This window comes from Belonocnema kinseyi, chromosome 7, assembly GCF_010883055.1.
Source record: "Belonocnema kinseyi isolate 2016_QV_RU_SX_M_011 chromosome 7, B_treatae_v1, whole genome shotgun sequence".
NCBI lineage: Eukaryota > Metazoa > Arthropoda > Insecta > Hymenoptera > Cynipidae > Belonocnema > Belonocnema kinseyi.
This window is the reverse complement of record NC_046663.1, coordinates 4,042,186-4,056,279: the sequence shown is the minus strand read 5'-3', so window position 1 is coordinate 4,056,279 and position 14,094 is coordinate 4,042,186. Positions and strand designations below refer to the sequence as shown.

Genomic DNA, 14,094 nt, shown 5'->3' with positions numbered 1-14,094 from the left:
TGGTTTTATTTTATATTAGATGGATATAAACTGCTTATCCATTTTGAATCAAGCGCGAGATTCTTCCCTTTACATTTACACATCTATACAAAAGAATAGTATTGTTGTGTGAGTGCGGCAGCCATAACAGGACTGAGGAAGTCTGGCGCCACCTGCCTCTAGCTTGACAGTGAAAGAACCTCATAGGAAACCGCGGTCACTTATATTTCTGATACTGTTTTGCGGGCTGGTTAGATGGCTCTGTCGGTCATTCCCCCCTTCACGTCGCTCATGGGCAATTGTTGAATCTATCTCTCTCACTCCTTTACTGTTTACCAAATCACAGCTGTCGAATGTTTTGAGTGTTTTGTCTTTGTTTGTGGTGTCCACTGCTGTCAGAAAAATACTAAAAATGAGATTTTTAAGTGATAAACAGAAGTGTTCAGTTTTAAGCTGTCCATCAACTCGTCGGGAAAAGTATCATCAGTTTTTTGACGGAAACTTTTCCTTACTTTTGAACCAAATCAGATGAGAAGAAATATTTTTTGGAGCAAAACCACCATTTTTTTTTTGATAAATTTAACGAATTCGGCGTTTATCAATTAGACAATGGTTGCTAAGTCTACAACATTTATAAAAGTAATTTAGGATCCAATGTTTGTGAAATAATTACAAGTTTCAAATAAAAACTGCCTTCAACCATACATGAATCATCTTCTTATTTCTTCAAAACAGTTTTTCTAGTGGAAAAACCAATAGAAAAAGCAGACAGAAATACATAAATAATTAACTAACCAATTCTTTATGTATTTCTATTTATTTCTTCTATTAGTTTTTCAATTTATAAGTTTTTAAATTAAATCATCTAGAAATCATCTGGATATAATCTCAAGCATCTTCTATCTTATCTTAAAAACCTGCGGGCTTGTTAGATGGCGCCACAGTCGAATATACGCGACCGCTTCTAAAGCATTGAGTTACCAGAGCCTGAAAACCATGGAGCTACCTGTGAAAAACGTGTCCACTTGTGAGTTGCGTGCAGTTATTCGCTTTTTAACTGCAAAAAGGCTTAATGGCAACGAAATTCACACTGAATTAGTGCATATTTATGGTGACAAATGCATGAGTGTGCAAATGGTGCGTCGGTGGCGTACATATTTTCTCGAGGGACGCGGAGAAGTTCATGATGAGCAGCGTACATGCAGGCCAAAAACCGCCATTACGGATGACGCTGTCGCAGCAGTCGAAAAAATCATTTTGGCGGATAGGCGCTTTACAATTGACAGAAATTTGGGCCCAATGCCTCCTGAAATCGATATTTGTCAGTGTGTTTGTCCCTCGTATTTTAAAATACCCTAAAATATTCAAAAGTCTTCCAAATCCCTTCAAAATATTAAATTGAATAAAAAATTTCTGACAATCTTTAAAAAAGTCCTAAAACAACTACGAACTTTCTCACTACTTACGAATAAATTCTTTTAAGTCCATTAAAATATTATAAAATCACATTAAATGACTTAAAATAGGATTCGGAAATCCTGGAAAATTTACTAAAATACCTTGAGAGCTTTTAAAACCATATAAAATCGTTGAAATGCTTGGAAATCTTATAAAATTTCTTGAAATCTTTCAAAATGCCTTAAATTGTTTAAATTTTTGGAAAATTCCTTTGAATCTTTTACAATATCATAAAATATTGCAAATCCTTTGTAATTCCATTGAGAATGCCAAAGTACTTGAAAACATATCTTTAAATAAAATAAACATGGTTAACTTAGCAGAATTTAATTGAATTTTAAAAAAGTCAAAAGAATTCTGAAAAATTAAAATAATTCACGATAAATTATTCAGAATTCAGGGTGAATTAAAAAAATGTCAAATCTCTGAAACTCTAAGAAATATCTTACTTAAAAAAAAATTCTATAAAAACTACAAAATTATTATATTTCATGAAATTTTCTGAAATCGGGTGATATTTCCTGAAATTCTGGAAAATGTATGAAAATAATTGAAACATTCGAAAATCTTAATCCTTTAAAATCCCTTAAAATCTTTGAATTCCTCGGAAATCTTATAAAAAAGTCAAAAAACGCATTATCCTAAAATATTCCAAATGCTTTTAAACCCCTCAAAATTAATAAAATTAATAAAAAGTTCATTGCTCTCTTTTTAAATTCCCTACAATATTTAAAATCCTTTTAAATACTAAAAATACCTCAGTTTTCGTGAATAAATTCTTTAAAATCCACTAAAATATTATAAAATCATTGGAACCTTCGACAATCTTTTAAATCCTGTGAAATCTTTTTGAATATCTTAAAAATTTATAGATCCAGTAAAATCGTTTTACATCTTCCGAACTTCAAGAAAAATCATTATGCTAAAATATTTTAAACGCTTTGAAATGCATCCAAATTATTAAAATTAATTAATAATGAGAGGGTTTACTGCTGACCAAAGTGCTCGATGTGTTCCGGTCCGACTTCTGCGAAAATTTAAATTTAATAAATGAAAAATAGCTTTTTTTATACAAATTATGAATAAATGTTTATAGTAAATTTCTAAAATAAATTAAAAGGGTAAGTCATTCAGTTTGAAGAGAAAAAATGTAATATTTTAATTACTTTTTCAACTAATAAAGATCAATTTTGTACAAAAAATGACAGACTAGTTGAATTTTTAGCCATAGAGATACATTTTCAACTAAATTAATTATTCTTTAATCAAAAAAATTACTACTCAACAAATTAGTATACCTTTAACTAAAAAAAGATGAATTTTCAACGAAAAATTAAATAGTTAAAAAAATTTTAATTTTAAATTAAATACTTCATTTTTAATTTGAAAAATTAATTATCAAAAAAATAATCAGTAAAATGGTTTAAATTTTCATCGAAAGAAACGAATTTTACAAATAAAAAAATGTAACTAAAACGAAATAGTTCAGTTTTTACTTAAAAAAATAATTTTGAACCAAAAAAAGAAGGTCGGAACAAAATAATTAAATTTTCAACCAAAATTAATGAAGTATTTAACTGAACAATGAATTTTTAAACGAAACAAAATATTTTTAATAAAGTAATGAAATTTTTAAAATGTTTTTGAATTTTTAAACAAAATAAATTAATTTTTAAACAAGAAGAAGAATTTTCTAAAAAGAAGATAAATTTTCAAACACACAGTAGAATTTTCAAATGAAAAGATCAATTTTCGAGAAAAGTATTTTTTTAAATTGGTCAGATTTTCAACCGAAAAACGATTTTTCGACAAAAAAAGCGAATTTTTTAACAGGCTAGTGGAATTTTTAACAATGAAGATGAATTTTCAACTAAATTAATTAATCATTAATCAAAAAAATTATTTCCCATCAAATTAGTATAACTTTGACTGAAAAAGATGAATTTTCAATTAAACATTAAATAGTTAATATTCCTACCTAAAAATATTTTAAACTTAGATAAAATACAGTTGAATTTATACGAAAAAGGCGAATTTTAAATAAAATACTTCATTTTTAAGTTGAAAAATTAATTGTAAACAAATATTCAATAAAATAGTTTAATTTTTTGTCGAAAGAAATGAATTTTACAAATAAAAAAAAAATTTAACCAAAAATGAAATTGTTCAATTTTTAGTTGAAAAAGTAATTTTGAACCAAAAAAAGGTTTGAACAAAATAATTAGATTTACAACCAAAAATAATGAATTTTCAAATAAAAAATTAATTTTTAAGCAAACAAAATATTTTGAATAAATTAATGAAATTTTTCAAATTTTTTGGATTGTTTAATCAAAATAAATTAACTTGCGAACAAGAAGAATAATTTTCTAAAGAAAGATGAATTTTCAACGAAAAATTAAATATTTAATATTCCTACCGAAAAATATTTTTAATTTTTTGATTTTTAATCAAAATAAATGAATTTGCAAAGAAGAAGAATAATTAGTTAGAATTTCAACCGAAAAACAATTTTTCGATCAAAAAAATTAATTGATGAGCTGTTAAGATTCATTTTCAATCAAAAGAGACGAATTAAAAAAATGCATTAATTTTCCTAAATAGTTTGTTTATAAATTAAAAAGAAGCGAATTTTCACCAAAAAAGTACAAGTCAAATTTTCAGTTAATCAATTTTTAATAAACAAACAACTTATTTTCGCCAAAAAAGTTTATTTAAAATCAAAGAGAATAAACTTCAAGAAACAACGTAAAATGTAATAATTGCTATTTCAACCAAAAAATATTTTTAATTAAAGTCGAATTCAACCGAAAAGAACGAATTTTTAACAAAGCATGTCATCTTTCAAGTAAAAAACGTCAATTTTTACATAAAAAAATAGAAGATAAATTTTCAACGAAATAGTTAAATTTTCAACTATAGAGAAGAAACTTCAGCTGATAAAATTTTATTCAAAAACAGTTGAATTAATTTAAAAAAAAAAAAGAAAGATTTTTCTCTATAAAAGTTTGTTTTTTAATATGAAAATATGGTTCTTTTTATTTGTCACTGTAGAAAATATAAAACTTTTGAAAATATGTACTTTCCAACGTTTTTTCATTAAACAATAATGTTCTGTTTTTTTATAATTTTCTTAATTTTTATTGTTTGTGCAATTCAGAACTATATGCAAAAAAACTTACCCTTTGGAATCTTTTCAAAATTCCCTAAAATATTTAAAATTAAAGGCTCTTGAAAATATCTGAGAAGTTTCAGAAATATCCTAAAATCTCAAAAATTAGTTAATTTCTTACCATAGGGGATATAGGGATTATATGGAATATTCGAATCGCTATCTTATATGGAAAATTATTGTAAAAAAAAAAGTATAAAATAGCACAAGATTGTAGAAATACGAATATTATTAATTTTAAGTTTACATAATCATATGAACAAAGTAGTTTTTAAGATAAAAACGGCAGTCATTTACTGTGTTCTTTCACATACTCGGTGGCCTGTTCTCGAACTTTTTGAACAGCTTCCGGTGTTCCGAATTGTTCTTCAAAATTGACGAATTTTTTAAACAAAACTTTCATCTTCCTCGGCGGAAGAACCAGTGTGGTAACCGACCGTTCCAGCACTTTCCTCGCTATCTCAATATCTCCTGACTTAACTAAACTATCCACATAGGACGACCACACATCGGTACGTTTTGGATAAGTCGTCACAACTTGCTCAAAAAGCGTTTGCGATCTCTCTTTGTCTCCAAAATTGTTCTCCAGGTGTGCGAATCTTATTATTAAATTAACATCTGGAAAATCAATTATCAACGTTTTACAAATTATTGCATTTTTTACTGAATATTAAATATATTAAAATATATTAAATATTTAATATATTTAACATACATATTTAATATATATGGGGATAATCCGCTACAGCTGTGTTTGCATAAATGCCAAAAAAATGAAAAAACTTCGGGTGCGAATTCGCACCAGTGTACCTTTTTTGAGTTATAAATACAAACAAATTCAGTAGTTGAATTTTCAATACGAACAGTAGAATTTTCGGCCAAAATGTTCATTTTGAGTCGAGAGCTTTGAAATTTGAATACAAAAGGAGGAATTTTCAACGAAACAATTACGTTTTCCATCAAAAACTGATTACTTTTCAACAAAATAATCGAATTTACAACTACATTTTTACACTTAATTTTTTTTAATAAGCTCCAAGAGAAAAAATTGAATTTTGTAGAAAACAGTTGAATTTTTTACAAAATTGTTAAACTTCAAAACAAGTAGTCAAATTTTTAACAAAAAATATTAAGTTTCAGTCCAAGAGGACAATTTTACAACAAAATAGTTGAATCTCCAACAAAATAAATAAACTTTTAACAAAAACGTTGGATATAAAACCAAATTTTTGTTTAATTTTAAACCAAGTAGTCGAATCTTTAATAAAAAAAAAAGTTAAGCTTCAAACAAAAAATTGAATTTTTTAGAACACAGATGAATTTTTAACAAAAAAAATGTATTTCAATTCCAGAGGAGGAATTTTTAACAAAACAGTTGATTTTTTTACCAAAAAAGATGACTTGACCATATTAGTTGCATTATCAAGAAAATAAATAAACTTATAACAAAATAATTGAATTTACAAACAAATTTTTCTTGAATTTTTGCCTAAATCGTAGAATTTTCAAACAAAAACATTAAAGTTAAAAAAAATTGAATCTTTTAGACGAAAATTGACTTCCAACAAAAAAAAGATGAATTTTCTAGCAAAACAGTTAAATTTTTTGTTATCAAATTGTTTAATTTTAAACGAAGTCCCTTACTTTTCAATAAAAGATATTAAAATCCGACAAAAAAATTGAATTTCTTAAAAGAAATTTTAATTTTTAACAGAAAAGGATGAATTTTCTATTCAGTAGGACGAATTTCCAAGAAAACACTTGATTTTTTTACCAAATAGGATGATTTCCAACAAAATAAATGAACTTTTGACAAAATGATGGAATATAAAAACATTTATTTAATTTTAAATCAAGTGGTCGAATTTTTAATAAAAAAAAGTTAAGCTAGTTACTGAATATTTAATATATTAAAATATATTAAATATTTAATATATTTAACATATAATAAATAACTAGCATATATCACAAATATTCAACATATATATTTAATATAAATGGGGATTATCCGCTACAGCTGTGTTTGCATAAATGCCAACAAAATGAAAAAACTTCGGGTGCGAATTTGCACCACTGTACCTTATTTGAGTTATAAATACAAACAAATTCAGTAGTTGAATTTTCAATACGAACAGTAGAATTTTCGGCCAAAAAGTTCATTTTGAGTCGAGAGCTTTGAAATTTGAATACAAAAGGAGGAATTTTCAAAGTTAAGCTTCAAACAAAAAATTAAATTTTTTAGAAGACAATTTAATTTTTAACAGAAGAAGATGAACTTTCTATTCTGTAGGATGAATTTCCAAGAAAACACTTGATTTTTTGACCAAATATGATGATTTTCAACAAAATAGTTGAATTTCCAACAAAATAAATGAACTTTTAACAAAATGATGGAATATAAAAACAAAAATTTATTTAATTTTAAATCAAGTGGTCCCATTTTTAATAAAAATAAGTTAAGCTTCAAACCAAAAATTGAATTTTTTAGAAGACAGCTGAATTTTTAACGAAAAAAAATGTATTTCAATTCCAGAGAATGAATTTTCAACAAAAAAGTTGATTTTTTCACCAACAAAGATGACTTGACCATATTAGATGAACTTTCAAAAAAATAAATAAACTTTTAGCAAAACAATTGAATTTACAAACGAATTTTTCTTGAATTTTTGCCCAAATTGTTGAATTTTCAAAACAAAAACATTAAACTTCAACAAAAAATTGAATCTTTTAGACAACAATTGACTTTCAACAAAAAAAAGATGAATTTTCAAACAATACATTTGAATTTTTTTATAAAATTGTTGAATTTTAAACAAAGTACTTGTCTTACAATAAAAGATATTGAAATTCAACGAAAAAATTGAATTTCTTAAAAGACAGTTTAATTTTTAACAGGAGACGATAAATTTTCAACCAAAAATATGAATTTTCTATTCAAAAGGACGAATTTCCAATAAAACACTTGATTTTTTTTACCAAAAAGGATGATTTTCAACAAAATAGTTGAATTTCCAACAAAATAAATGAACTTTTAACTAAATAGTTAAATTTAAAACCACTTTTTTAATGAATTTTTAACCAAATTTTTGAATTTTCAATCAAAGGATTGAATTTTATAAGTAAGAAGATTAAACTTCAACCAAAAATAGAATCTTTTAGAATACATATGAATTTTCAACTGAACAAGATGAATTTTCAATTCAAAAGGACGAATTTTCAATCAAAAGAGCTGAATTTTTTACCGAATTGTTGGATTTTCGACCAAAAAATATAATTTTTTAGCAAAATAGTTGAATTTTCAACAAAAAACTTGAATTTACTACCTAAAAAGATGAATTTTGAACAAGATAATTGAATTTTTAAACATTTTCAAAATAAAAATGGATATCGTTAAATTTGCAATTTAAAAAAGGAATTTTTAACACGAATTTTCATCGAGAAACGATCAATTTTCAACATAAAAAAAATAACGTTTAGAAAAATAGTTAAATTTTCAAGTAAAATGATAAATTTTCAAAAAAAAATTAGAAAAAAGAGTTGAACTTTTAACCAAAAAGTTGAATGTTTAGAAAAGAAGTTACCTTTTTAAACCAGAAGATTATTTTTTTAAAAGAAAAGATGAATTATAAAAAAAAGATCAAATTTCAAACAAATTTAAACTGAAAGAGAGAAACTTTCAACCCAAAAGCGAATAGTTCAATTTTCAGCTAAAAAAATTAGTTTTAAACCAAAAAAGAAACGAATTTTCAAGCAAATAGTTGAATTGTCAACCCATTAAATAAATTTTCTTTCAAAATACATAATTGAATTTTCAACCCAAAGATGATTGTTCAACAAATCAGTTAAATTTTCGAACCCAAAAGATGACTTTTTAAAAAACTGGTAGTATTTCCACCAAAATAGTTTATTTTCTAATAAAGTAGTTAGGGTTTTTATTAAAAAATTAGATTTTCAACAAATGGTCAAATTTTGAAACAAAAAAAGGTTAAACTTTCATAGTGACGAATTTATTATAAGACTATGACTACGATATGAATTTTCACCAAAAGAGTGAATTTTCAACAAAATAGATGCATTTTTTACCAAATTGTTAAATTTTTAATGCAAAAAGATCAATTTTTAACAAGAAAATTTGTTTCCAATCAAATCGTTGAATTTTCAAACAAATAGTTGAATGGTCAACCAAATAGCTGAATTTTTGACCAAATTGTTAAATTTTTAACTCAGATAGAAAAATGTTCTACCTGAACAGTTGAATTATCAATCCAAAAGTATGAATTTTTAACTGGAAAGTTTATTTCCAACCAAATCATGGGATTTTCAAACAAATAGTTGAATGGCCAACTAAATAGCTCAATTTTTTATCAAATTGTTAAATTTTTACCCCAAAAAGCCCATTTTTCTACAGAAAATTTTAATTATTAATATAAAAATATGAATTTTGAACAAGAAAATCAATTTCCATTAACACTGTTGAATCTTTAAAGAAATAGATGAATATCCAACGAAATAGCTGAATGGCCAATCAAACAGCAGCATTTTTTACCAAATCGTTATATTTTTAATCAAAAAAGATCATTTTTTTACAGAATAATTGAATTATCAATCCAGAAGTATGCATTTTTAACAAGGAAGTTTATTTTGAACCAAATCGTGGAATTTTCAAACAAATAGTTGAATGGCCAACCAAATAGATGAATTTTTTAATTAAATTATTACGAGGGGTGTTCAAAAAGTAAGTTTCCCTTGTCTGCCGTTTTGCCTCAACGCCATCTAGCGAGCTGGGACCGAACACAGTTTCAGTTTAGGATATACCGATAAGAGCGGAACCGGTCTTAGCTGCCGAAAAAATTTTTTTCATCAGTACCGGCTCGGAAACCATGGAGCTACCTGTGAAAAACGTGTCCACTAGTGAGTTGCGTGCAGTTATTCGCTTTTTAACTGCAAAAAGGCTTAATGGAAACGAAATTCACACTGAATTAGTGCATATTTATGGTGACAAATGCATGAGTGTGCAAATAGTGCGTCGGTGGCGTACATATTTTCTCGAGGGACGCGGAGAAGTTCATGATGAGCAACGTACATGCAGGCCAAAAACCGCCATTACAGATGACGCAGTCGCAAACTATGTTCGGTCCCAGCTCGCTAGATGGCGCTGGGGCAAAACGGCAGACTAGGGAAACTTACTTTTTGAACACCCCTCGTACATTTTTACCCAAAAAATACCATTTTTCTACAGAACAGTTTAATCATCAACCAAAAAATATAGATTTGTAATAAAAAAAAACCAATTTCCAATCAAATATCGTTGAATCTTTAAAGAAATTGTTGAATCGCCAACAAAATAGTTGAACAGTTGCATTTTTACCAAATTGTTTAATTTTTAATCCAAAAAGATAATTGTTTTATAGAGCGGTTTAATTATCAATCTAAAAATATAAATTTGTTACCAAAAAATATGAATACTCGGCCAAAAATAAAATAGTAGACTTTTCAATAAAAAACAATGAACTTTCAACAAAAAATAGATGAATTTTTTGTATTGGTGTTGGCATTTGAGAGAAGAAACGATAAAACGTAATTCCAAAAAGGGATCTTTCAAAATGTAGGATCAACTCACGTTCATGTGCTGGTAAAGATTGCAGTGCTCTCTGCATGATATGCCTCGACTTCTCCTTCAACCCCACCATCAGCAACGACGATCCACACTTAATCCACATTTCCGGCTTCTCCTTAAACTTCTTCACAATCATATTCACCATCTTCTCCATATCTTTTTGCTTCCCAGTATCAGCATAAATAGTCAGCATGTGACTATAAATCTTCTCGGCGTCATTGACCCTGATAGCTTCCTGAAAAACTTCATCCAGCAATTCAGGAGTGCCAAATCTCGATTCCAGGTTCAACCAAGCCTGCCAGACATTCAGCCTCTCATCCTCCTCCCGGAAGTTGATTGTTTTCACTGCTCGTTTCGCGACCGCCCTCGCCTTCTCAACTTCCGTAGCCTGCAGATGATAGGCCATGTACTGCATCCAAACGAGCGAGCTGTCAGGACTCCCAAGAACTAATCTGTCAAACTGATCCACCGAATTTGGCATCTGCGAGGAAGCCAGTGCCTCCTCACGTTCTCGAATCTCTCTCTCTTTCTGCCTCTCCTGCTCACGACGCTCAGCGCCAGACAACTTCTTCTTTTTCTGCTTCGGTTGATCATCTTCCGTCTCACTGTCGCTCGAAGATTCCTCATTTAGAGACACAACACTTGGTGTCGTGTCAAAGTAAAATCCGCACTCAGGGATAGTCAATTTGCTCTTTTCATCTTCAGATTCTTCAGCACTTTCTTCAACTTCTTCTACCGCCTCCACTTCTTTCAATTTTTCCTTCTTCGCCCTTTTCTTCTCTTCTTTCTCTTCTGGCTCGCTCTTCCTTTTCTTGCTATTCTCTTCCTTTATTTCAGTTTTCTTTATCAGAGCAGATTTCTTCACAAGATTCTGCGGCTTGTTCACCTTTTTCGCGTCAAAAACTGCCTTTGGTAGACAGATGGGTAACAGATTAGTATCTGCTTCAGTCAATACAGTGTAGCAACGAACCTTCTGGCCGAGGGTATAAGTTGACAAATTTGGATTCAGATCGTTCAGGTGCAATCTCGCTGGGAGAGCGACCAAACAACCGCTGTTTGCTCCCTTCAGAAGAACGAGGATGAACCAATTCGTGATGAGAATAATAGTCCCTCGCAAGAGTGTCTCGGGTGGGAAATTCTGAACATTGTCTTGCTTTTGTCTGATGTGTCCAATCAATTGACTCAAGAGAGTTACTTCCACAAGATCGTAGATGAAATTCACCCAGAGAATTGTCCCTTCCACTTTGTCTCCTACCTTCAAATTCCCCTTGTAGTGATCTTTCCGAACCGTGGCTTGCAAATTGTTCTTCAGCTTCAAAACGAGACCATGCGCCGTCACCTTCTCCACAACACCCTTAACTTTCTGGCCCATCTTCACTGACGATATCGGCTTCTTCTTGTAGAAACTTTTCTCTCCCAACTCCTTCATTTTGGACAAATAAAGACTGAGCGCATCAATCGAGGACATTATCAAATCCTCTGTGTTGCCGGCTTCCTTGCAAAAGTCCCTAAAATACGTAGTTAAAAACACTCTCTTTCGTTTCAAATTCACCGCAATTATTTTGCCTTGGAGAATCTGTCGAGGATGTATCAAATCCGCGTTTTCTATCCGCGCCTTCTCGACTATTCCGGGCTCATTAAATCCCTCGATCGGCATTCTCACTTTCATTTTTTCCTCGCTGATTTCTTCCACCGAGAAAAGAACGATCGAGTTGACTTTCAGTTTTTTGAAGTCAGCCTCTTCTTTCGAAGGGACCAACGAGGTGGTTAGAAGCAGATTAGGAAAGGTCGAGAAAACCAGGGCAAGAATCTCATCGCCAGGGAGAGTCTTGGCTGCGATTAGACCTCCCAGTTCCACACAAGGCGCGATATGACCAGCTGGAAGAAATCCAATCGTCTCCAGACCCTCCTTCTTAATCCTCAACTGTATTCCCTCCACTGAAGAATCAACAACAAGTCCAAGGACCTCTTCACCGATTTTAAAACTGGCTTCCTTTTTCTTCTGATCCCTCACAATCTTCAGCGTCAGTCGGCTTTCCCTCGGATGCACAACCCGGATCTCCACAGTCACCACTTGTCCGATGAAGTGATTCCAGTTCATCTTCGCTGTTCGCGGATCGAGAAACGACGAGGGAACCCATCCGGCAAGTTCTCCGAAAAACTTTACCAGCATTCCTCTCGGTGTAATCTGTCGAATCGTTCCGTGATGGAAGGCGCCGACCTTCGCCTTCTGGATATCATCTAGCAGAGGCAATTTGTCGTTGATTAATAGAGACTTAAGCGTGAACTTTACACATCGTTCACTGCTGCTCAGGACTCTAGCTTTCACCACTTGACCCACTTTTATGTCAGATGTCAGTCCTCCCATATCGGAAACATGTTCTGGCGGAACTGTTCCGATATTTTTCCCGAAAGAGACCGTCACGAATCCGGTATCTTCATTGATTTCCGCAATTGTCACACCCATTATTTCCCCGGGTGTGAAACTAGATCTGGAGAGGCGCATCTCATTGATGAGTGCCTTCTCCATCGTGCAAATATAAACTCTGTCCATCGGATCGTAGGTGATGATGCGACACTTGTGCTCAGATTCGGGAACAAAGACCTCGTGCATTTTGCCAAAGCTGATGTCGGTTCGCCGATACGGGAGGAATCCTCTCAAACCTTTTCCTAATTTGAGAACCACTCCGTTCGATTCTCGACACAAAACTCGAGCGCTTTCCACGATATCGCCCTTGTTTAGTTGGGACTTTTCAGCTGTTCGCTTGAGGAGAGTGAAGTAGGCGAATTTCACGGTTGGAATTACGTAAAGCAATGTTCCATCGACTTCCATTCCGGGTGTGTAGTGGGACAGAGTCTTGGGAATGTGGATTTGGTTAATGTAGCCGATGCTTTCATCGTTATAGGTGACTTGTAAGCCGTTGGAAAGTACATTTTTCACGGTGAGAGTTAATTCCGTACCGGGGATAAGACTATCTAGGGATTTTATTTCTTCGAGGACCATCTCCAAGTGTTTCTGCTTTGTCGAGAGTGCAATTGTGGACGAGTTGTCGGCCATTTTTATGTGTTTTACCGCGCAGGTAATTTGTTTTCCTGGAACTGAAGTATTGATTGGGCAAATAAATAATACAGACTGGTTACAAGTTTAAGCAATTCGAATAATTGAACTGTTAATTAAACGAGAGTGGCGATTCGGCAAGACTCATATTTGCCGCAAAACATCCTTTAGCACAATATTTAAACTTTCAGATGAAAAAAGTAATTTTCAACAACAACAAAAACGGATTTTCAACAAAATAGTTCAATTTTCAACCAAAGTGATCAATTTTCAAATAATATTGTAAATCTTCTACTGGGATAGTTTATTATTAAACCGAAAAGATGAATTTTCAACTGAAATGATTAATATTACCTGGAACACTAGAATTTTCAACCTAAAAGATGAATTTTTAAACAAAAAGATTAAAATTAAATAAAAAGATTAGTTTTCTACCAAAAAATACCATTTTTAATTGAAGCAGAGAAATTTTCAACCAAATAGTTGAATTTGTACTAAAAAAAATTGCAACCAAAAATAGAATAGCAACAATTTTAGTTAAAAAAAATTAATTTTAAACCAAACAGAAGAGTTTTCAAATAAAACAAAGAATCTGCAATTGAAATAGTAGAATTTTCAACAAAAAAGATGAATTTTTAAACAAGACATTTAATTTTTAAATAAAAAGATAAATTTTCTACCAAAAAATAAAATTTTGAATTGAAGACAAAATTTTCAACCAAATAGTTGAATTTGAACTAAAGAAAATTTTAAACCAAAAATAGAATAGTAACATTTTTAGTTCAAAAAAAATTAATTTTAAACCACACA

General features: G+C 30.3%; 1 protein-coding gene across 1 annotated transcript in view; it reads right to left on the bottom strand.

The window, feature by feature from the left end:
* Positions 1-4,850: 4,850 nt before the first annotated feature.
* LOC117175923 (protein RRP5 homolog) overlaps positions 4,851-14,094 on the bottom strand; it is a 14,870-nt gene continuing 5,626 nt past the window's right edge. Inside the window, exons 3-4 of the mRNA XM_033365771.1 lie at positions 10,230-13,325; positions 4,851-5,227 (exon numbers count right to left, since the gene is read on the bottom strand). Of these exons, the coding sequence (XP_033221662.1) occupies positions 4,899-5,227; positions 10,230-13,325 (3,425 nt within the window). The 3' untranslated portion in view covers positions 4,851-4,898. The remainder of the gene's footprint in view (positions 5,228-10,229; positions 13,326-14,094) is intronic.